The sequence below is a fragment of the Oculina patagonica genome, chromosome 1 (assembly GCF_052425735.1).
Source record: "Oculina patagonica isolate OP01 chromosome 1, crgOcupat, whole genome shotgun sequence".
NCBI classification, from domain to species: Eukaryota; Metazoa; Cnidaria; class Anthozoa; order Scleractinia; family Oculinidae; genus Oculina; species Oculina patagonica.
The window spans coordinates 38786310-38810767 of record NC_135758.1 but is presented as its reverse complement, the minus strand read 5'-3'; the positions used below and the strand labels follow the sequence as shown (position 1 = coordinate 38810767).

At 37.9% G+C, this 24458-nt stretch overlaps 2 protein-coding genes across 2 annotated transcripts; one reads left to right on the top strand and one right to left on the bottom strand.

The window, feature by feature from the left end:
• Position 1: 1 nt before the first annotated feature.
• LOC144629773 (peptidyl-prolyl cis-trans isomerase-like 3) lies at positions 2–5538 on the top strand. Its single transcript, XM_078487985.1, has 7 exons — positions 2–120; positions 228–302; positions 1669–1721; positions 2489–2529; positions 2689–2756; positions 3843–3961; positions 5223–5538. Exons 1-7 carry the CDS (start codon positions 118–120, stop codon positions 5356–5358), a joined length of 495 nt encoding a protein of 164 aa, XP_078344111.1. The 5' UTR covers positions 2–117; the 3' UTR covers positions 5359–5538.
• On the bottom strand, positions 5498–24237 carry LOC144629741 (dynein axonemal assembly factor 5-like). Its single transcript, XM_078487961.1, has 20 exons — positions 24146–24237; positions 23526–23740; positions 21852–22086; positions 20011–20145; positions 19354–19502; positions 19048–19144; positions 18059–18146; positions 17844–17956; positions 17270–17392; positions 16468–16647; positions 11786–11977; positions 11252–11350; positions 10209–10369; positions 9626–9757; positions 8989–9100; positions 8310–8406; positions 8063–8165; positions 7269–7371; positions 7042–7139; positions 5498–6285 (listed from the first exon to the last, which is right to left on the bottom strand). Exons 1-20 carry the CDS (start codon positions 24197–24199, stop codon positions 6237–6239), a joined length of 2535 nt encoding a protein of 844 aa, XP_078344087.1. The 5' UTR covers positions 24200–24237; the 3' UTR covers positions 5498–6236.
• Positions 24238–24458: the final 221 nt, after the last annotated feature.

Sequence of the window (24458 nt, the reverse complement as noted above, 5' to 3'; positions counted from 1 at the left end):
CTCCCGAGAAAAAGATGGCGGACTGAATCAAACTCAACTCTTTTTATACACAGTAACTTTTTAGTCTTATTTAAGCTACCTGCTAGTTGTTGCTTCATCGATTTTTGACAAATAAGGATGGTGAGTACTAAATCATTTAAATTTCAAATATCTTTGAAACTATTTCAATCGAAGGCATTTACAGCCGAAAACTTTGACAACTGTAATGTTAAAATTCATATTTGCAGTCTGTCTCGTTACACACCGATCTGGGAGACTTAAAAATAGAACTTTTCTGTGAAGATACTCCTAAGGCATGTGAGGTAAGGATTGTTTACTTTTTCCACTATAACAATAATGCTCGTTTTGATTTCGTGTGGCGTTGTAGTTGAATATTTAGTAAGATATTCCTTGCATGGTTTTCTTCGTGAAATTCAGGAAAATACACCCGCTTTCAGTTTTGCACGCATGTAGCTATCTTTCTACATCGTCTTTCGACGTGCTGTTTGAAATGAGCCAATCAAAACCGATGCCTAACAGTGTTGGTTTCATGGATGCAAATGAGCCCACCAGTTCAGAAGGTCATGCAAGTGGGCTGTGATTGGCGGATTTCGATCCGTCTTGTTCGTCTGTTAGCACTTGAAAGATGAATGTCAATAGAAAGTCACTATACACGTAACACTGAAAACGGGTGTAAAGGCTTTACGCACCTATCAATGTTAAGGGAATAAGCCGACGGAAGAGGGTAGGCCAGTTCAATGAAAATGCCCTACTCTAAAGCAATTTTGGATATACAAAGAGCCATTCTATGTCAATGACAATCTGTCCACTATAAAAATGGTCAAAAGTACCCATAACGGGAAGAAACAGGTGTAATTGATATCAAATCCCCAGCCTACTATGCCCAGCCTCCCCCACCCCCACTCCGGCTTACTATTGACAGATGCATTACTTATCACGCCGGGCCAGCAGAGCGCTCGAAGCTGCACTGCAATGCGAAAAAATTATTGAAAAAGCTCAATCCGTCTTGAAGATATAAAGATCTGAATTTTGTAAATGTTCTAAAGTCAAAGCTCCCTTAACAGACACTCTCGTAAGCGGACAGCTCTACTTACGGCCACCTAGTCAAAACCCCGTTTTATTAAACTCCCGTACAAACTCTGTATTTTCACATTCTCGTAAGCGGCCAGCTCCAGTTACGGACACTTTTGTCGCACCCCGACGGTGTCCGCTTACGAGGAGCTTCGACTCTGTAGTAACAAAATGGCGGGAAAATTCAAATTTCCAAACCTTATATCTTCAAGGCAGATTGAGCTTTTTCAATAATTTTTTCGCATTTCACTTTATCTCCCCACCCCCCAAAAAAAATCACTCCCAATGAGTTCTTTCAGAATCATGTACTTTTTGTGCCATAACAGGAAATAAAAATTTGACTTAGGCACTGTGACATCATTTTCCCGCCAAAAACCGTTAAATTCAAAAAACAAAAATCATACGATTGTTTGGGATAAAAAGTTCTATCATTGTGCAAAGTTTGAGCTCTATCGGATAAAACAGCAAAAAGTTATTCCGTGGATGCAGCTTCGAGCGCTCTTCTGGCGCGGCGTGTATAACACCCTTTTGACATGTTTGATTGATTTTATTTGTTTGATTGATTGATAATTAAAAGTGATTGATTTTTTTTTGCAGAATTTTCTTGCTCTCTGTGCAAGCAATTACTATGATAACTGTGTTTTTCACAGGTGAGTTCACAGAGTACCATGTCCTAACAACATGAGCAGGCCCAGCTAGTATTTCACAGATTGTCCCTGTTCATGTATTCTACGTAGCTTTCTATTTAGCATGCTTGCAGTTTATCTATGGTTTTTTGTACTCACCAAGAATTGAAAAAGAGTTTCTGAGAGGGGTGTGAGACAGGTCTTTTAAGGTTCTAGAATGCAGGTACATACAAAGAGCTGTGCAACCAAAACCTGACTAAGTGCTGATTGATATGAGTAATAGTAATAACGTTAGCAGCTTTAAGTTAAAGCAATTGTAGTAAATATGACAGCACTGATTAGCTACCAAAGTGCAATGTAAAATATTACTGCAGACCAGACCTTAGTGTTTGAAGAGCAGCTAGTAGTTAAAATTCATCCATAGCAAATGTTGAGCCAAACTTTACTTATAAACTTTGCCTTGTGGATTTATTATAATCACTGGATATTAAAAAATTATTATAATGTGTAGCTCCAGAAAACATCCATACCCTCCCCCTCCCCCACAGAAGGAATTGGAAATTCCTGGGGGTGGGGGGTTCTTAAAGACCAACAAAATTAAAGAAATGTATTGGAATTTCCAGAGGGGTGGGGGTTCTTATAAAAACTCCCTTCCAAAGGGGAGGTTTGGATATAGAACTATACACAATTTGATTATGAATCAAATATTGAAAGGTATTGTGCTCTTGTCCATGATGCTTTATAGTTTTATTCAGTTTTGAGCATTGTATTTTTTGCATGGTTCTCAACAGAAACATCAAGGGTTTTATGGTGCAAACTGGAGATCCTACAGGTCTGTGCATGATTACATTAAAATGAGTTAAATATACAAAATGTAGAACTGTATGCAAGAATAAAAATTGAAAATGTTTTCAATCTGAATTCTACATTACATATTGTTTTATTGTTACCCTGACTAGTATCATTACTAATGACTGTTTTTATTTGACAGGGACTGGCAAAGGAGGAAAAAGCATTTGGGGCAAGAAATTTGCAGACGAACTAAGTCCATCACTTCGGGTTAGTGTCAGTGAGTTATTTCTTTCTAGATATATTTATATTTATATATATATTGATGGTATTGAGAAGTCTGAAAGAATACTCAAAAGGATTACAAAATATCCCATGTAACATTTAATTAACTGGAGAAAACCAGTTCAACAGGTTATCTGTGACAATCTTTTCCTTCTGATTTGTAACAAGAACATGTCTAATACAGTTGAACCCCGGTAACTCGAACTCTGAAGGAAAACGAAAAACAGTTCGAGTTAGCGGGGTTTTCGAGTTAACCGAGTAAAAAATGACTGAAAGTTGGGTCCAAGGGAAATAGAAGTTAGTTCGAGTTAGCGGGGTTGTTTGAGTTATCCGAGTTCGAGTTACCGGGGTTCTACTGTAGGGTTCAAAGTCTGGATTTTGAGTGAGAAAAACATTGAATACCGGTAATCAATCTCATGTTTTAGACACATTCATCACCTCCACATCATTGGCCATTTTGAAAATCTTTGTCTGACAAGATAATTTATGCACCCTGTTTCACTCACTCATTCACTCATCCTCATCGAGCCCATGAGGACTCTTGAGGCCGGCCAGAAAACTGCGCCACCCATCCCGGTCCGCGGCCGATGCAACAGCAGCCCCCCACGAACGCAAACCTAGCCGGTTTCTTTCTGTCTCCACGGTTCTTCTCCACGTTTCTCTTGGCCGGCCTCGCCTCCTTTTACCTTCAGGTGCCCACGTTAGTGCAGTCATGCACCCTGTTTGGCCTGACAAAAATCTGCAGGCAGAATTCTGATTGGCTAAGACAAACAAAGAAAACCTCACGCATCCAGCCGTGCTTTTGGGGGGATGACCGTGGGCTCATTTTCTCGAAAAAAGCGGCTGGAAATCGAGCCTAGTGTCAGTATCACTGTACATTTTTACTTGTCGTGTTGATTTTGACTGGCCGCCCTATGAGCTAACCAAAAACCGCAAAATTCGTAAAAAAAAAAAAAAAACAAGCAATACTTTACACTAGAATGTCCAATTATAAGATTTATATATTCTTGTGTAAAAAAAGGAACCTGTGTGCTTACTTGTAGTAATTATTTACTTCTGTGTCACATGCAGCATAATGCAAGAGGAACAGTATCAATGGCAAACAGTGGGCAAGATACCAATGGGGCACAGTTTTTCATCTGTTATGGAAAACAACCTCATCTTGACATGAAATACACAGTTTTTGGAAAGTATGTTTACTTAATATCTTTACTCTCTAGTAACTGTAAACTAATCATTTTGAATTTTAAACTTTATTTAACACCAGTTGTACTTAAAACATACAACTGGTTTTTGTCAAATACCGTATTTTCTCAATTAAACGCCCCCTGCGTTTATTTCAAACTTGGCTTGGTGAACCCGGCGGGAAGCCGGTGTTTATATTAATTGGGGCCAGGCGTATGCAGTGCCATTCAAGAAAATATATTTACTTGTTAGGTCAACCTCAAATAAATGCCGGGGCCTGGAACTAACGCCCCAGGCGTTTATTTAAAAAATTAGAAATTTTGACCCGGCATTTATACGAGGCCGGCGTTTAATCAAGAAAATATCGTACATATTTTAAAAACGTTTGCTCATTGTAATAGCAAAATGCAAACATTCTCTTGGCTATAGTGTTGTCACACAATTTTTCCTTCTCAAATCAAAGAGGTCTATGACCTACTCGTGAATGCGTTAGATATATTTGAATCGTTCCTTTGAACAGTATAGTATCGCTGGAAAATATTCATTATAGTGATAAATAATATTAATCAACTTTATTTAAAGAGGGGGAGGTGAACATACAACAGGTCGCTTAGGTATAAGAATGACTTTTTTTGCTTAGTAAACCGATGGCTCAGTGGTACTGCTCTGCGTTCTAAAGCGTGTGACCCGGGATCGACTCTCATACCCTGTGGCTAAAATTCTTTTTTTTCTTCTTCTTTTTTTTTCACGGATACTATATACATATCTGTCTTGTATAGAGTTTCGTTACTCTTTTACTGATTATCCTTTAATAAATCGTGCCGTGATATAACCTTCCCAGTCTTTTAATAACACCTACATGAAGTCACTGGTCATCGTTTCCGAATGTTCGCGATTATTATATAAGAAAAGGCAATATTTCATCGTTTGGGAAACGATTGTTTCTCATTTACAGGGGTGAAGTATTTTCTACACTTATTTCTTTGAAATGATACCTTTGTAAAGCTGTATTTTTATCCACAGCCGAGGGAAACGAAATTTAGAAAGCGCCCCCGTGAGCATACCTAATTTGCATAATGTTAACAACAATGGAAGGAAGGACGCAGGACAGATGGCTCAACTTCCCCACTATACTCGTTTATTATGCATTCACGAGTAAAAAGGGGGGAGAGTCTGCTTAACAAGCCAATAGACATATGACATTCCATTTTGTTACAATGTTGACATCTTTATGTAATTTGTTACCAATTTGCTTATCATTTTTAGGGTGATCGATGGTTTAGAAACATTGGACGATTTGGAAAAACTACCAGTGAATGAGAAAACATATAGACCACACACTGAAGTGCGGATAAAGAACGTGACTATTCATGCAAATCCTATAGCAGATCAAAGTGGTTAACCTTGTCCAACAACAGTGTGGAGAGTACATGACTATGATTACTAAACACTTTTGACCAGGGAGGTCAGCAATATTCTAAAGAAGGCTCAAAACCACAGTCTGTCCTGCACAGTTGAAAATGCAAGAGTCTTACAGCATGTTTGAGGAAATAATTTATTTTAAAACAAATTCCTGCTATCACATAAAATGGATGCAGTATACAATCACTGCTGGTTCCTAAAAATGTTCACTTCTCAAAGTCTTTTTTTTTACATACTGATAGGCAATAATATTCAGTTTTCGATAGAGAAGTGTTCTTCACTTATGCCAGGTTAAAAATACAGCATTTGTCAGTTGCCCTGGACCACAACCAAGTATCTGCTTGTGAGGTGTCTGCTTACAGGAGTTGGCAGACCAGTGACTGAAACTAAATGCCCTGAGATAACAATAATTTCTGGTCATGAATAAGTTACTTCAAAATATCGTAACCATGGCCTTGCGAAAACTGTCTGAGTCTCCCATTCCATTTTGTAGTAACAAACAGATGTACTGGTATGTGAAAATGGGACTAGTACAGTATTTTCTCTATGATGGTGCTCTTTTTTCTTTTGTATTTTAAAGGCAATGAAGAATAAATTTTCATATATTAGTTGTCTTGGTCTGTTGTTGACAATCCCTCAAAAGGCATTCCTCTCCATGTCCCTTGCCTAAAATGCTGTTGTTACAAATTCCAGAGTTCCTGTTCTTATACACTGTTACCATGCACCTTTTCACTGTCGATCAGGCAGCATTATATTTCAGGGATGAATGTATCGATTCCTGATGTGTATAACTGTTTTTTTTTTTTTGTTCTTCCTTGAGTACTTCACAAGTGTGGATGACAACTGATTAAATGGACCTTACTTTGTAGCGATAGTTTGACAATGTGCTAGAAGTTCCTCACAGTACCTGAGGATTTGAAACAGAAAGGAATACAATAATTACTAAACCTCCAAATAATCATTAAAAGTTTTTGAACAACATGTTAATCTTTTACGTTTTTCGAATTTTAAAAAAAAAATTGACTTCCAAGGGCCCTTGTACGTCAGTACATCTTTCAATCGTCATTTTACAATAAAAAACTTGGCTTTTCCTTCAGTTTCGGGCATATAATAACGGTTTCAATAAATCGTGAATGAAATGCAAACGCGCACACAGAAGCTAATGCAATGTGGTGCAGTTGTCAATTATCCGCGTGTTGTGTGACTTATTTACATCATCATTCAATAAAAACGAGAGCCTGTCTTGTTGTTAAGTTTTGAACGTCTAGTGGATTTATACTAAAACAATTAGATTATTCGCTCTCGATTTCTATGTGTATGTGTATCACACGATAAAAATCTCGAGCTCATAATCTAATTGTTAAATAGAAGCACTCGTGAAAGTTTTGGAGAACTCAGAAAAGCTGTGGAAACACTCGCCTATCGGCTCGTGTTCGCACAGCATTTCTCGTTCTCCCAAGCTTGTACTCCTATAACTCCATAGAAACACGGAGCATGTTTTCTATTTCTTAATTACAATAAAGGTAATTACAATATTAGTTGCAGTGTTAAGGTCTTCATATTGGAACAACAATATTTAAGTAACTTAGCTTTGTACAATAATTATTGTGGATATTGAGGATGAAAACAACCGTTAACCATTTAAAACTGAATTCTACTTTACCTGGCCACTCTATGTTTGTGCCTTACAGCCTCAACTTGTTCTTTTAGTAGCAGAGGTTGCACCCGTGTGGCTTCTTTAAGAACATTTAGCACAGCTTCCTGTGAAGGAAATTAGGTTGTACCAAACAAAATTAGAAACACCTACCTTAATTGAGGGAACGATTAACAAATAGTATATACCGGTATGTTCATTGTTGTCAATACTAAGGATTCTGCGTCATTAAATACCTGTATGGATGCTGATGGGTCGTCTAGATGAACTAGAAGACCCTTAAACATGGCTTGCAGATGTAACTTGTACAAATCACTGTCGTAATCTGATGGAAAGGCCCTGAGGGAAATAAACAAATTATTGTTTAGTACTAACAGTGCCAAAAACTGCAACAGCTAACTGTACACTTCATGATAAGGAACAAAAACAGTGTTCAGGACTTCTACAAACAATGTCATAAGGTCCATGATGCCTTAGCTTGACAGTGTCAGTGGCTGTTCATAGGATGGATAATGTTATTCACAGGATAAATCACTATCCAGTGGATAGCATGGCATGTTTTGTAAACACTCATCCACTGGATGGTGATTTATCTGGTGGATAGTGTTATGACCTTTGTACAACTGGTGAGGTCCTGCAAAGAACCCATGGTGACCAACTTGAGCAGGGTCACGTTATTTTCAGGCTGACAAAACATCACTCACCGAAAATATTTTTTTATTGTCCTTTTCAGGACTTATTATAACCTCTCTAGACAAACTGGCAGTTCCAAGCTCAAAATGTTTTAAAACTACCGGTAATTGTGAATTATTGTTTCTGGTTGCCAAAGATAAATCAAAACGATATCCCAGTTCGTAAAATAATTATTATTGTATGGCACACATTCCTATCATTTCTTTATGTAAGACAAGTTGACTTGTTAATGAGCACTCAAGACTTATGCACACTATAATTTTCCTGCCACCCAACCACAAAGTACACTAACCTCTGTCAATATTATACAAACTTCAAGCAAAATAACAGTACTCACTTAAAATAAGCAAGAAATGTTTTGGTTACAACAATCCTTATCTCATCACTGCTGTCATCCATTCTCTTCAGCAACTCCGGGTAAATTTGATGAAGCATATCCGCTAAAATAGTAGTAAATAAAAACAATATTTAAAAAATGACTTTGCTGTAACTAAAAAGAGTTGATGTAATCAATTTTATTTGTTGTTAAGGTTTCATTTTCCCAATTTTAAATGAATAATGCAAGAAGAAAAGAGTTCAGTTACCAGTAAAACTGCCTTTACATGACAGCAGTAACCTCTGAAGAGCTTTACATGATACAAGTCTTGTGGTTTGACTGTGGTCTTCAAGGCATGATGTTAGCTGCAACAGAAGCAAACACTTGATAAGCCAAGTTTTTATTACTTAACTTACTTAAAACTTAAATAAAGCCACGTGTATTATATTAAATGATTATGAAGAGATACAGAAACAAACATTATGATTAACCACTGTCAAAGTGCTGTGCATTACGGGTGACAGAGATTTTGATTAATTTTTGACAACTTTGTTGACAACCTTAAAAGTGCAAGAAGTAAAGGAAATTGAAGTTGGTAATTGTCAAGAGTGAACATAGAACAATTCTTTAACATTGTTTGACCAGTGAGTTCAAAAGAAAGCCATAAAAATTTGTCAAAAAGATGTGAAAAGTTCTCAAGTGGCAACAGTAGTGCACACCGACTACACCGTGGGTGTATCTGATAGTTGTTGACTGATAAATAACCATGGCAGACCTGGACTGTGAACAAAGTAATTTACATTACTACAGGGGCTGTAAAATAAGACAGTTATTGGCAGAGTTTATCTTGGAAAACATATAATCAGTCATATAAAATGTGTCTCAGCTATACAGAAAGATAGCTGCACATGAAAAGGTATTTTAATTAATATTTGTTAACTGTATACCTGAGTTAGAAGATCTTTCATGACCAATGCAGCATCTTGAGAAGACAGCAAGTTTGACTGCAGTAATGCCCAAAGACAGGAGATTGCTGCAGAGCGGACAGCTGCAGCAGTTCTGAAAACATAAAGGAGGATGACAGTGATGCTCACAGCCTAATGGTAATTATGTTTCCCCAATCGTGCACCTCAAGTCTTTGTTAACGTTTCTAACTGCAAAAGCTTGACAAAACGAGCGACTTTTGAAAGTTCTGTTGTAGGATCCATTTTGATTGGTTTTAAAAACAATAAAAATGGCCAGAAGTAAAACACCAAGAAGTTCGCTGAGTCATGTTTTTGAAAGCTAGGCATGTGCAATTCAAGTCCGATTTTTTGGACTTCCAATCAGAACTTTTCAGGGTCGCTTGTTCCCTGACCACTGGTCAAAGGGAACAAAGTCCCTGGGTATGAGGTTGATGTTGCCCCTACTGCTGCAATGAAGATGATGATAGCAATGCTCATAAATTTGTTGCTGACGATGATGTTGATGAGGATGATGGTGATGATGACACTTATGTTTTTGGCAATGCTTCTCCCACATATGTTGATGCTAATGCAAAACAAAATATTATTTAGATGTCAAGAATATCCCCTGAGTACCTACCTTCCTGCTTGCCAAACACAGTTAGGGATGATGAGTTTCTGTACTACATGCACTGAATATGAACTGAAGGCTTTCTCAGAGTCCACTGACTGGGGAGCACTCATGAGGAGACGAGATAGTAAAGAAAACATCCTAAAAGTAAAAGAACACAAACATCAATAGCACACTGCATGCATGCATCAACAAAGGGCTAAAAAAGAAAGTTGTCCAGTCGTCTGGGACATTATCTTCCTGCCAGGCAAGTAGCTTTGCATTTTCACTTGCCTGATGGACAAGTGAATAAATCATAAAACAAGTAAACTGAGGCAAAGAAGCAACTGCTTTGGGCAAGCAAATCTTGAGAGTTGCTTATCCCTAAGGCAAGCTGGGATTTAAGCCCTGAACAAGTGAGACAAATATTTCTATAATTACAAAACATCAGTCGCATGTTCTATTGTCTGTAGTGTGCCACTGTTGCACAACAAAAGGATAAATTGACAAATTATCAAATAAATTTAAAACTAGTAACTCTTTAGGAGTGCTACTAATAGTGCCACATTACTTCCTGATATGTAGGTACAATGGTGTTTTATTCATCTCTTACTTTAGTCTAAGTTCGGGATCTTTTTTCTGACTGTCTAGACTCTCTGTAAAGATGTCCATGGCATCCCCAAGGTGCTGACCAATGACTGGTCCACTTTCTGTCAACAACACGTCAAACAGTCGACACTCTGGAGAGTGGTGAGTCCAAGACGTGTAGTTCACCTAAAACAAACAACATTAATGCATAGTATAGCCATGCTTAAGTTTTAGTTACAACATTTTAAACTCATAAGACTTGTAGCACAATGATGAACAAAACTTAATTGAAAAGGTTGATTCAAGGGGATGATTTAAAGCAACATCAGTCACCTCAAGGCCAAGAGAACATCAACAAGGATGAATCCAGAAGGTAGCAAGAATAAGAGCAAAAGGCATTAGTGACTCATGAGTCCCTAGGTTTTTGTTTTTTGTTGTTTCTTTCTTTCTTTCTTTCTTTCTTTCTTTCTTTCTTTCTTTCTTTCTTTCTTTCTTTCTTTTTTTTTTTTTTTTTTTTTTTGGGGGGGGGGGGCGGGGGGTGGCGCTAGCTCTTGTGGGCAAGACAAATACAGACAAGGAGAACCCCCTCAACCCCTCCCCCTGGGTTTATCTATCACCATCTTCTAATCCTGGACCCCATCCTATAGGGAACATAGTGTGTCCACAACCTCATTCTGAGTCCTGGGAATGAGGTTGGTGTGTCCACTTGTCACAATCATTATCTAGCTTCATAGCCATAAAACTTATGTACAATGTATATACACTGTAGGGGTTGTAGCTGTTGTGGTTTAGGTTTAAAATTTTCCAAACCAGTTTGATTTTTATTTTCTATTGTCTCATATTCATTATCATAATCTGAAACAAAGGGAAATAAAAATCAAACTGGTTTGAAAAATTTTGAACCAGAGATAAAATTAAACCACAACATAGCTGTCACCTCGTAACCTCTAGTAACAGTTAATATAAAGTCATTTAGTTTAAGTGTACATTTAACAATAAGAAATTACTAAGTAATATTAATACTTTTTTCTTTGACTTTTGAAGAAAAGGTATTCCATTACCACTTACTTTAAGTTTCTGCAGGAATTCCTGAATATGATTCTCATACAGCTTATTTATACTATCCAAGCTTTGAGTTGTGGCAAGTTTGGTTAACACAGCATTCACCTGTCATAAAATCAAGAAAGAAATTTCATCACTCAAAAAAAACGATAGTCAAGAGCAGTTTTTAATTGAGTGTCGTAAAACCAAAACCAAAGTAATTACTCTGGCCAATCAGAAAGGACACAGACAATCCAGTAGACCAATCAAAACTCGAAAGCGAATACATGAAGCTGGCACAAAGCGCGGGAAAACGTGCGCGAGCGAGTCACGATTGGTTTTGGTTTTACTCCTGATTGGCTGAGAAAGTGGCGCAAGATTTTTAAGCCAATCACTAAGCGTAGTAATGCAAAACCAAAGCAAACGCAATTAACTTTCGACACTCAAGTAAAAATCGCTCTAAGTAAAAAATAGCAACTACCGGCAATTATAAGCAACTTTTTGTTTTTGTCACTCCTAAATCAGAATGTTTTACTTGCATCTTCAATTTGCAGTATGTACCTCTTGTTCAAGGCTTCCCTGTTGTTGCAGTGCCATCACATGTACCACGACATAGAACAAGGTCAAGCTGTGTACCCTGCTGTCTTCACCAGCCTTGTCTATGATTGCTGAAACAGTTGCCAAGAGATGTCGCTGACATGGTAAATGCTCTGTGCAGCAGACATCTGATAGGGCGATTGTGTCACAGACAGCCTATGGCAGAGATGAGAGTTCAAAGGAGTTACACTAATCCATGTTGTTTTCTCATTACATTAAAGTAACAGTGGTACATAATTCCTGCAATGCATACCAGCAGAAGCATTATAGGTCTGCAATGTGAACAGAGAGAAGCATTATAGGTCTGCAATGCGTACAGAGAGAAGCATTATAGACTGCAATGCGTTGGAGAAAGCATTATAGGTCTGCAATGTGTTCAGAGAGAAGCATCATAGGTCTGCAATGTGTACAGAGAAAAGAATTACGGGTCTGCAATGCATACAGAAAAAGCATTATAGGTCTGCAATGTTTACAAAGAGAGGAATTATAGGTCTGCAATGCATATGGAGAGAGGCATTATTGGTCTGCATGCTGCAATGCTTACAGAGAGAAGTATTATAGGTCTGCAATGCATACGGAGAGAGGCATTATAGGTCTGCAATGCATACGGAGAGAGGAATTAGTAAGTAAGTAACGTCTTTATTTATAGAGGGTAGCACTTAATAGCTAAAAAGCTAACAAACTCGTGGCCCTCCTATTTACAAGTATTAAAAAATCTAAGATACACATTAAAAAACCTACGATATACAATAATATATAAGAAACGAATTACAATTAAAAACTAATTATTAAAAACTAATTTAAAAAAAAATCTGTATTCGAAATAAGATCTTACATTAAAAAATGGTCAATAAAATGTTGTTTCCTTAAAAATTGAACTGCAAAAACTATTTCTAAAACTGTTAAGTGAAGATTTTTTTCTCAGCTCAAGTGGCAGGCTGTTCCATGCTTGGCAAGTTTGTACTGCAAAAGTTCTTCCACCTTCAGTTTGTCTCTTAAAAGAAGGGCAAAGTAAGTTGAAGTTTGAATATCTTGTGTGTCTACCATGCATACTACTATTTAACTTTAGACTCTCTTGAAGATATGAAGGCAAGAAACCTTGAACCCTTTTATATGCAATTGCACATCTTGTCACTTTTGCATCATCATAAAACGGAAGCCATTTGAGACGGTTAAACAGTGGAACAGAAGGGGCCGTTCTGTCGGCGTTTAGAATAACTCGCGCAGCTCTCTTTTGTAGCTTTAGTACCCTGCTAAGATTGTCCTTGCTACATGTTGTCCAAATGACATTGACGTAATCAAATACAGGCTTTATCATACTATTATAGCACAATATTCTCTGCTTGTGTGGAAGCACACTCCTGATCTTCTTTAGGATACCAATACGTTGAGAAAGTTTTTTGCATACACCATCTACATGCCGCGAAAAAGATAAGTCCTGATCAATTTCTAGCCCTAATAATTTAGCACTACAGACATTGGTTAGCTTCGTGCTCCCGATAGAGACTTCTGGTGCATAATCGATCTTGCTCGAAAGACGCTTTCCTGTGACAACCAAAACTTTAGTTTTCTTTTCATTAAGCGGTAACCTGTTTGCTGACGCCCAGCTTACCACCTCCGACACAGCCATATTTAGTGAGTCCTGCAGGTTTGACATCTTTCGAAAATCTGCGTACGAAGTAATTGTCGTATCGTCCGCATACAAATCAAGATTGGATGAACTAACATGCAAGGGCAAGTCGTTTATGAAGACAATAAACAACAAAGGACCCAATATGCTGCCTTGGGGGACTCCATGCCTCACGGTTGTTAAGTCAGACATTGTCCCTGCCAGTGACACCAGTTGACGCCGATCGGATAGATAGGACTTGAACCACGCCAGCGACGACCCATCGACACCATAAGCATTCAGCTTGTCGAGAAGAATGGCGTGATCAACCATGTCAAATGCTTTACAATAGTCAACAAGAACTAAACCACAAACTTTATTAACATCTAGGTTAAACAACAGTTCGTCAATAATCCGTATCAGGGCAGTCTCGGTACTGTGGAGTTTCCGAAAACCAGATTGGCAAGGATAGATCAAATTATTTTCTGTCAGGTAGTTATACAGAGCATCATGGATGTGCCGTTCTATTACCTTAGATAACACAGGTAGAACCGAGATTGGACGAAAATTGGATACATCATCTACAATCCACGCCACTTTTCTTGGGACACTCGTCGTTTTTGGCACTTCGGAAGAGGAAAAAAATCAATAATTACCCCCCCGTCCCATTACAATGTTGTGTACCTTGAAAAACCAATGCCTACCGTTGCTGTCTGTTTTGCAACATTGGTTTCGGGGGGAGGGGGTTCTCCATTTCTGAGAAATCGTGACGAAATGTCACGTTATACTTGCTGAAATGCGTGTCCCAAGTCTTTATGGCGCGGATTGTAGGTCCCCTCCCTTGTGTAGTGGCGTTACTTTAGCGGTTTTCCAGCGATTTGGAAACACACCAACCTGAAATGAGTAATTGATCAGTCGTGCTACTGAAGGGGCGATCACTGTAGCAGCTGTTTTTAAAAATCGGGCACTGATGTTGTCGATACCCGACGTCTTTCTTGGACTAATCTTCATAAGAGAGGATACCACCTGAGTCGTTGAAATTGGAGGGATTTCGAATGACACGTTAGGATCCTTTCTAGACTGTACAAAGTTCAACAGCTTGTCGATATTATGAGCAACGTCAGGCATTGTCGATCTCAAACGATCAGCAATAGTTGAAAAATGGTTGTTGAATTTCCGCGCAATGCCCACATTGTCTTCAAGAATTCTATCATCGTCCTTTAATTTCCTAATCGTCTGCTTATTCTTCGTATTTCCAGTCAAAGATTTAATTGTCTTCCAAATGACTCTTGAATTGCTTTTCGCATTATCGAATGCCTCATTATAATACAAACGTTTAGCGTCTCGTAGCATACTAACGACCTTGTTTCTTTCTTTCCGAAATCTTTCCCAAGCTTCAGCCGTGTTATTTAACCTTGCACTTTTTAAACACGAATCCCTAATGTGCATTTGTTTAAGTACGCGAGAATTCATCCAAGGAGGTTGGGTGTCACGTGAAACACGCTTTTCGCTCCAGGGACAATGAGAATCAAGTACTTGATTGAAAAGTGATTCCCAAGATTCCATCATGTCATCTAAATCATCAAAAATGAAGACGGTATCCCAAGGAGCCTGCTCCAAAGACGCTTTATTATAGGTCTGCAATGCATACGGAGAGAGGCATTATAGGTCTGCAATGCATACAGAGAGAGGAATTATAGGTCTGCAATGCATACGGAGAGAGGAATTATAGGTCTGCAATGCATACAGAGAGAGGAATTATAGGTCTGCAATGCATACGGAGAGAGGAATTATAGGTCTGCAATGCATACGGAGAGAGGCATTATAGGTCTGCAATGTGTACAGAGAGAAGCACTATAGGTCTGCAATGCATACGGAGAGAGGAATTATAGGTCTGCAATGTGTACAGAGAGAAGCATTATAGGTCTGCAATGCATACGGAGAGAGGAATTATAGGTCTACAATGCATACGGAGAGAGGCATTATAGGTCTACAATGCATACAGAGAGAAGCATTATAGGTCTGCAATGCATACGGAGAGAGGAATTATAGGTCTGCAATGCATACAGAGAGAAGCATTATAGGTCTGCAATGCATACGGAGAGAGGAATTATAGGTCTGCAATGCATACGGAGAGAGGCATTATAGGTCTGCAATGCATACGGAGAGAGGCATTATAGGTCTGCAATGCATATGGAGAGAAGCATTATAGGTCTGCAATGCAAACTAAGAGAAGCATTAGTCTGCAATGCGTACAGAGAGTAGCATTATAGGACTGCAATGCAAACAGAGAGAAGCATTAATGGTTTGCAGTATGTGCAGAGAGATAATTTTAGAGCAATTTAGTCTACACCAGGAATTAGAGGTGTTTACAACTTAAGAGGAAATCCGCCAGGACTTCGAGTAGTTATTGGACAAAATTATGTACCAAAACTATTTACACCTGATTGCAAGCTTTTGTGTTACTGCTTCAAATATCTTATCGAAAGAAATCTTTTCTAACAACACCAAACATCGAAAACAAATTTCGAAGTTCCACTGAATTCCCATGAATCGCTTAAAAGATGTGAGCTTTTGCTCATAGCTTGTGAACTTTGAATATCATTTTCTCAGACTCTGATAAGAAATTGTTGTACCAGAATTATTTCCACCTTATTGCAAACTTTTTTGTTAATGCTTCAAATATCTTATCAAAAGAAATCTTTTCTAACAACACCAAACATTGAAAACAAATTTCGAAGTTCCGCTGAATTCCACTGAATCGCTTAAAGACGAATTTACAAAATGGCTACACGTGAGATTTTGCCTATACCTTGTGAACTTTGAAATTCATTTTCTCAGACTCTGATAAGAAATTGTTGTTGGTGTTATCACGGATAATTACTTACATCTTTACCTTTTATTAAGGGTAGGAAATAACGCAATAGGATTTAAATTATTCTGGTACTTGATTTTTGTCCAACTTTAATAAATATTACTCGACTTCCTAGTGGATTTCGTCTTAATCATTTATGAATCTAGCCACTATCAAACATACCTTGAGATGAGGTTTAAGGAGCTGTGGATTGCACCCCCTTAATAATGCCGCTAGTATCATCAAACAGCTGCTGCAGCCAGTGACTGAGCTGCCTGCTGATAACTTGAGTTGAGAAAGAGCTAGCTTGCAGAATAGTGCGGGGTCAACAAAACAACCAGCCAGCTCAGCACTTGATACAACCTTAGAAACAAAGAACGGAGGGTAATGCACTTCAACAGGAAAACTATAATTGAAATTAGATGACTACCATTTGATACTAAAAATAGTTAGCTTCAAGAAGAAACAGGTGCCAATGCAATCATACAATTTTTTGTGTAGTGTATCGCAGATTTTAGAGGAAAGAACAGTCATTCAAAGGCTACACACACCATCACTTCGCTGTGGGATATTTGACTAAAAGGGTTAGGGTTTGTTTAAAGGCTTTGTTGATGCAACTGACAGTTAAACCAGTGACCTTTAATTCCAGATCAAATATGAATTTAGTCATGTTTGTTCGTCCTTGAGGTTCTTCTTGACAACCCTAAAAAAAAACCTTACAGCAAGGATAGAATCAGTAACAAACTCAACCCACATATGCATCCTAACTGGAATTGAACTTGGTGGGAGGTGAGCACTTCACAGCTGCGGCACCCTGTTTCAGGGGAGCTGAGGGTTTAAACATCTATGTGTACAATAATTTGCTAAGCACATTCAGCAACTGTGGGAGAGATCTATCTTCTGGGTTGTTCTTCTTTATTCAATGCTAACCGTTTCTCTACATTGTATGACAGGATTTGCTGATTCATCCTGTAAACTTTATTACCTGTCTCACAACTTGTTCATTTTCATCTTGACTGGCCTTATACAGCCCTTGTAACAATAATTCCATATGTTGTGTAGTGTTATCCTCAGCATAAAACAGTAAAAAATAAACTAATGATGAAGCCTAATGATGAAAAAAAAAAAACAGTTACTGTTAGTTTACACATATGCAATCACCTATAGAGCACAAGGAACTTTTGTCCCTAGGATTTTAATTTAAATTAAGGATTGTATATTTTATAAAATAATATTACTAATAATTTTTGTTAACTGATCACCATCTTTTAAATCAAGTATTATACATTGAATTCTTTTAGAATATTACACCGAGTGATTCAGTAACAATAATGAGTAATAGCTATAATAATTGTATGCTGTTACTGTGCTTATTATTATTATTGTAATTTTCTTTACTTTTTATACTTTATTGTAACCTTCTTTAAATCACACTGAAGATGGGTGATGTTTCTGCTGAAACATTTTTGCAAAACTGAAAAATGTCCTGTTCTGTTTTAAAATTCTTTTTAAGCAATGTCTGCATCATTTCAAGGGGAAAAAGCTACTCAACACTTTACCTTAATTCTTGTGTCAGTGGTCCAATCTGCCATATCACGTAAAGCAGCAGGTAAAATTTTTGAAAGATTCCTTTGAACTAAGACTCTGCATCCAAGACTGGGTCGATCCATTTCTGATATCAAACACACAAGGTTAAAATGCAAATAAAACATTTGACTGTCTGGTTGACCTTGCTGACAAATCTTTCTAACAGAAGCATTAAAACTAAAAGTACCTGATGGAAGTCTGTAACTAGATTGTTCCTCAAAATTCATTTTGTCCTTTAATTCATCTTCATTTTCTAATGCGTACTTAGCTCCAACCTGTAACACAAGGCAAAGTTATTTTTAAAGGCCCATTTACACAGACAATTTTTGTCACGCAACTCAATGCAATTTTTGTCACACCAAACTTGCACAAAGTCTCCTGCGATATCGCAGTGATAAAATCGCCCTTAAATCCCAGCAAGTTTGCAAGTACAACTGTATGTTGTACGTGTCGCCGCAATATTGCAGGAGTTTTGAATCTGTTCCAAACTTGATGCAACTTTGGCGCAACAAAAAATAGCCTGTGTAAATGGCCTTAAAACCTTGTGGATAGGTCCATAGGCTTAAATTAAAATCCTTTACTTTACAGTTTGGATAAAACATTTAGTCTGTTGGCTAGCATATGATTAAACAAAACTAACAAGAGATCAAAGTGACCTCGACATCAGCGCTTACGGTCATTGCCCTGTTTTGCATTGCGCATCCTTACTGCGCAGAATTTTACGCGTAATTAGCGCGCGCGCGCGAGCACATCAACAAAATGGCGGCTTTTTTCTATGCGGCTTAGTCCGCGAGAGAAGTAAATTGTCACTTTCTCCTAAACGAGCCTGGTGACCTATCAATTTTTTCTCATATTTTGGGTGTAGCGATCAAATTCTTTCTGTAAAATGAAAACAGATCAATTCATGTGTTTGAAAAATAAATTATCGCTAAAAAAAGTGTACTTTGCCAGTACTCGCAGAGGAATTATAAAGGAATTATATGGAATATACATGGTCATCCTGCTCCTAAATGAATCTGGTGACCCCCCTTTTTTATTTCAAAATTTAAGTTCCCTTGAAGTAATAAACCAGTAGGCGAAGTTTGGTTAAAAATCTATGTTCAGTTTTATTTCGGGGCAATGACCTTAACACCAAACAAACATTACAGGGATTGACTTTTAAATCATTGTGTGTACCTTGCTCATAAGTTCTTTTGCCAGGCGCTGAATATCAGGCAACTCATCTGATAAGCCAGTCATCAACAACGGCAGCAGTTTATGGAAATATGAATATCTAAACATGAAAGTAAAATTCACACTAACAGCTAGTATTCATATTTTAAGTAATTTTTGTAAAAGTTAAAAATAATAAAAACACTCCCCCCCTCCACTACCCTGTAAGCCCTCTGCTTTAGAACTTTAACTTCTTTAATTTGTAAATAAGCCCTGCCCCCACCTCTGTCTCTACAACTCAAGTAGAAATGACTGATACATTTGATTTACCTATCACGAAGATTTAACAGCCAATCACCGACAATGCCCGTCACAGCAGCTCTCACTGTAGGAGTACTGTCAAATGTTCTCTGAGCAAGGTGTGAGACAACATCATCCACATTTTTGCCATCACCAGAATTAATGACAATTCCTAAGGTCTAAAAACAAGACAAACATAAAATATATACAAATCAATAGAGGACAGTGTAGTCCCAAGTGTTACATGATTGTAGTACTTGGCACACTATTAATACATTTTATTTAAAGAAGGTATTAAGTCTGCATTTATTTTCAAGCCAATGCTACCCATCAGGGTAGACTGCAAAACAGTCGTATCTTTTGCGAACGCGCTCGGTCTTCGAACGAGAGTGAGAGGTCTGGAAAAGAGAGCTCGCAAAACGATCGGCGCTTCGCGCCTTAAATGAGCCCTTTTTCGAAGAGACTTAAGAGAAAAAACGACTGTTTTGCAGTCTACCATCAGGGCTGCCATGTATATTTTTAGTTTCCAGAACATGATAAGAGAAGTGACTAGAAGTACATGTATTTCTATTCTACCCTGAATAGGATGCTAGTCCATCTCAGGGTAACCCCCAGCTGCACTGAATTGTTCTAAAAATAATATTTATATGAAACAATTAATACTTACAGCTTATTTACTGCCCTTACCTGTATACATGATACCCTGACTTTTGAGTGTTGATGGGAAAGAGACTTCAGAAGAGGATTGACTAAAGAATTAGCTTGAAAGTAAAACTGGTCAGGAACTGCTCCAGCCAAACTGTTTGTGCACCGACAGCTCTCCTATAAACAAACAAAGAAACACTTATTCCTAACTTCACATGGGTCTTACTACCAATAACATCATGGCTAAACTGACCAATCAGCTTCAACGGACCACACTTGTAACATCATCAACTAACAACTTTTCATTTAATAATAAAGTACATGTATTTTTCGTTTGTCTCACGACGTAGTCACGTGTGATGGAGATCGCGACGTTTTGACTGCACACTGCTAGTCTTCATCAGGCGATAAGGTCGACTGGCAGTGCGTGAACTTATAAAGCACTCTGCCGCACTGTGATTGGTTGGTTTTCAACAGCTGTGATTGGTGCACTTCGATCCTCACTTGTTCCCTCAGCGGTCCGCTGTCGTACAGTTCTCCTATTGTCGTGTTTTTTAATCGTGGGCATCCATATGCTTCAGGAATTTCAATTCCATTATCCCTGTTGATATTATTAGGGTGAAGTCTTATGTGAATTGCCTCTTTGATCCTGCATTTATACCAGTGTGGGTCTGCACGACAGCGGACCACCGAGGGAACAACAGGACACAGAAACAGTGAGGATCGAAATGCACCAATCACAGCTGTTGAAAACCAACCAATCACAGCGCAGCAGCGTGCTTTATAAGTTCATGCACAGCCAGTCGACCTTATCGCCTGATGAAGACTAGCAGTGTGCAGTCAAAACGTCGCGATCTCTATCACACGTGACTATGTCGTGAGACAAACGAAAAATATTTTATTATTATTGTACTCTACCACGATGAATAACCACAACATTTTTTACGATATTAACTTTTCATTTGTCTCTGACTTTAGATTCATGACTTCCGCTCAGGTTGTCAGAATGTCAGTCACCAACAACAGTTCTTTTCAGAACTACCCTCACCCAGATGATCGCACTTACAGTTGATTTCAGTTTACTTTGGCCGCCCACTTTGTGAAGTTTGTTGGGAAATTGGAAACTTTGTTATGAAGTTGCCAATTACGTTATGAGTTTGCGAATCAAATTGCGAAATTCGATACAAAGTTCCCATCTTCGGCCCGACTGAACTTTCCAAGTATGGTAGTTCAAGACAACATGTTCACAGCTCGCTGAACATTAAAGTTTTTGAACCTTTTATATTTTAATTTATGACATTTGTTTCCAACATTTTAGCATAGCAAAGCCCTTTTTGATAACATAATTACAGAAGGTTTTAATAAACTCGGGCCAAAGTCGGGAACTTTGTATCGAAGTTTGCAATTTGATTCGCAAACTCGCAACGTAATTGGCAACTTTGTAACAAAGTTTCCAATTTCCCAACGAACTTCGCAAAGCGGCTGGCCAAAGTAAACTGAAATCAACTGTAATATATTTAAGCATAAGTCAAGTCTGCATCAGGTCAAACTGCCCTTCACTGTATATTGTCAGTCGGAGCTTATCCTGGTTTCTGTACCATCAAGCAACTAGGAGTATTTCTACCCCCTCCCCTTTAGTACAATAATCCATCACAGATCTTGCCCACCCACCCACCCTTTTCTTAGTATTAAATTCAGAGGTACATCTGAATAGATAGACTGGAATTATGAGAACAAAATGAATGTACTCTACTGACTACATGCAGAAAAACCTTTTTCATTAGACGTTCTTTGCCGGTATTAAAGAGCATTTGCATACTGTAGAGAAATCCAAACAAAATATTGTCCAGAGTTCATGTACCTATTAACAGAACTACACTCACCTTTCTCACGTCATGAAAGGGATCAACCAGAGTTCTCTGAAGTATTTTAATCATGTCATCTATATATACACCAACTTTTTCTTGGCAAATCTCAACTACAGAGCACAGCATTTCAACTATATACAGCCTAAGTTCCTCACAAGTTTCCACAATTTCTGGCTGGCCTAGTCTTTGGACCACAGTTGGAATTATGTAAGGTAGAAATTGTGACAAGTCTGTCACTTGCTTTGCAAATCTAAAAAACACAAAATTATTTTTTTAAGTTACACCTATAAATTATTATAGTTTTGAATCACCATTTTAGTCAAACCTCTACTTTAAGAGTAGATTTTTGTTAAAAAGAGAACTAATAAAATCAAATTTCCAATAACAGACTTAAAAAATTTAATGCTCTTGGGAAAATACTTGACTTCTTTTGGCTGTTTGAAATTCGGAATCCAAAACACCTTTGTAGTCCTTGGGTTTTGGAGAGCTACCCTTGCATTTCAAATAATATGAGCCTAAATATTTCTTTTTTTATTTGGTAAATAGACTGTTTAATACATTATGTGTCACATGAACTTAAGTAATGTGCTTAGACCAAATTCAAAGGGACTAAGCAGGGATGTTGCTAAGGGCCGGCCTCACGCTAATTTCACTGGCTGAAATAGAACTTAAATCCTGCTAAAATTTCACATGAAAACAACTGAAAGACTTTTAGAGCTGCAAAGGCCAGAAAAGCCAGCTGGGCTTGTCAATGAGCTGGCTTAGTGTTTTCTTAGCTACATCTCTGCAGGGCTCGACACTAACACTCTCCCGATTTCCACTGGAAAGTTAATTTTCTTCTTGGAAAGTAAAAAAGCGAAAATGAACCAAAATACTTACCCGATCTGGAAAGTAAATTTCAGGCTTTACTGGAAAGCAAATTTTATACTTATAGTGCTTAAGTGAAAAAAAAGGTGTGTAAAAAATTTAGAAAACGATACAAATACCCATATAACAATGACCAGATGACTACTCATATTAAAAAGACAAATTTACGCTACTTGACATGCTATTCTCGATTCTTGCATTTTCCGTCATGTTGGATCGAGAGTCCCCAGGAGGTCTGGGTTCTATAAACACACATGGTATGGTGCGCCTTTTTGGATTCCTATTCTGACACGTATGTGATGCAAAGAAATCTACCCAGGGTAATGAGTCTATTTTGGTTCGGTTTTTCTTGACGTAGTGGTGAGGATGGAGAAAAAAAAAAGTTGACGAAGGACAAGCAGGCAAAAGCACTTCTGATTCTACCGCTGTTAACAGCATGTTGTTGTGAGCAAGGTTTTTCAGTTATGGAAAATAAAGTCAGACTGGAGATCATGCTTGTCAGTTGAAGTATTAGACTGTCTCATGAGAATTCGTATTGAATGGCCTAGTGTTACTGAGTTTGACCCTCAACCTGGACTGCAGTTTTGTGGGCTAGTGGAACAAGGATGAGACGTCCAAATTTTAATGACTAAAACAAAGCCATAAGACACACAGTAAGATTTTTTAATTTAATGTGGTTAGCAACTATAAAACCGTCGTCCATTTTGGATAGTAAAATTTTGAGATGGAAAGCAAAATTTGAAGTCTACTTTCCAAAGTGGAAAGTTTTGTAAAAAGTTAGTGTCGAGCCCTGCTCTGACTAAGTACAGTTTAGAAACTTACTCAGAAACCATCTGCACAGCAAGTTCTCTGCATTTTTCTGTTGGATCTGAGAACAGTTTCAAAATAGGTTTTAAGATTTCTTCAAAAGCAACTTGCAGCACTGAAGCTGAGAACTTGGTTTTCTTGGAAAACAATTCTTTTGTAATCTTTTCCAGAGCTCTCTTTCTTGTGCCTCTGTTGTCATCTGCTAGACAATTGATATCTCTTTGAAGACTCTGTGGCATATGGCAAGAATAACAAACAACATTCTGTTATTAGTAATGACCAATAACCTGATTCTGCAGTGAGCTTTCTAGCTGATCTGACATAGCAAGTAGTGACGAACTTGCAGCGCTTTTTAAAAGCAGTTTATATATAACAAGAACCAAAAACTTTTGTATTATTTTACTTAAGATGTATTTAAATTTGTATATAAAGTGTTTTTCTTATACAAAATCTACAAGAGCAAGGAAGGTCGCTGTTTGATGCACGTTGCCAAGCAGTTGTTGTCTCCTTTTTGTGGCCCAGTGACACACAAGTACAGCTAACAACTGTTTACTACATTCGAAGTTGCTGGTCAGGTCACTTTTCATTTTCTATGATTTAAAAGTTAAAAACATAAAATCGTGCTTAAAACGTACCTGTAATAACGCTTCCAGAGTTTCTTTTTCTGTTGGACTCAAATCTGCCGCCATCTTGAAATTCTGGCAAACGATAGCCGAACTCCAGTGGGGTGGGGTGGGGGAGTGATTATAATATTATAATATTTGAATGAAATCGCATTTTAGTGATTTTCTCTCAGAGGTAAAGGTATTCCAAGAAAATAATAAAATTTATTTGTCGTGTGATAACAACAAAAGATGAGCAACAAAAAAATGAAGATACATAGCTTTCTTGACTGTTTTAGACAAGTTTCCACTGGGTGTGGGTACGGTAGGGGTGAAGTGAACTGCA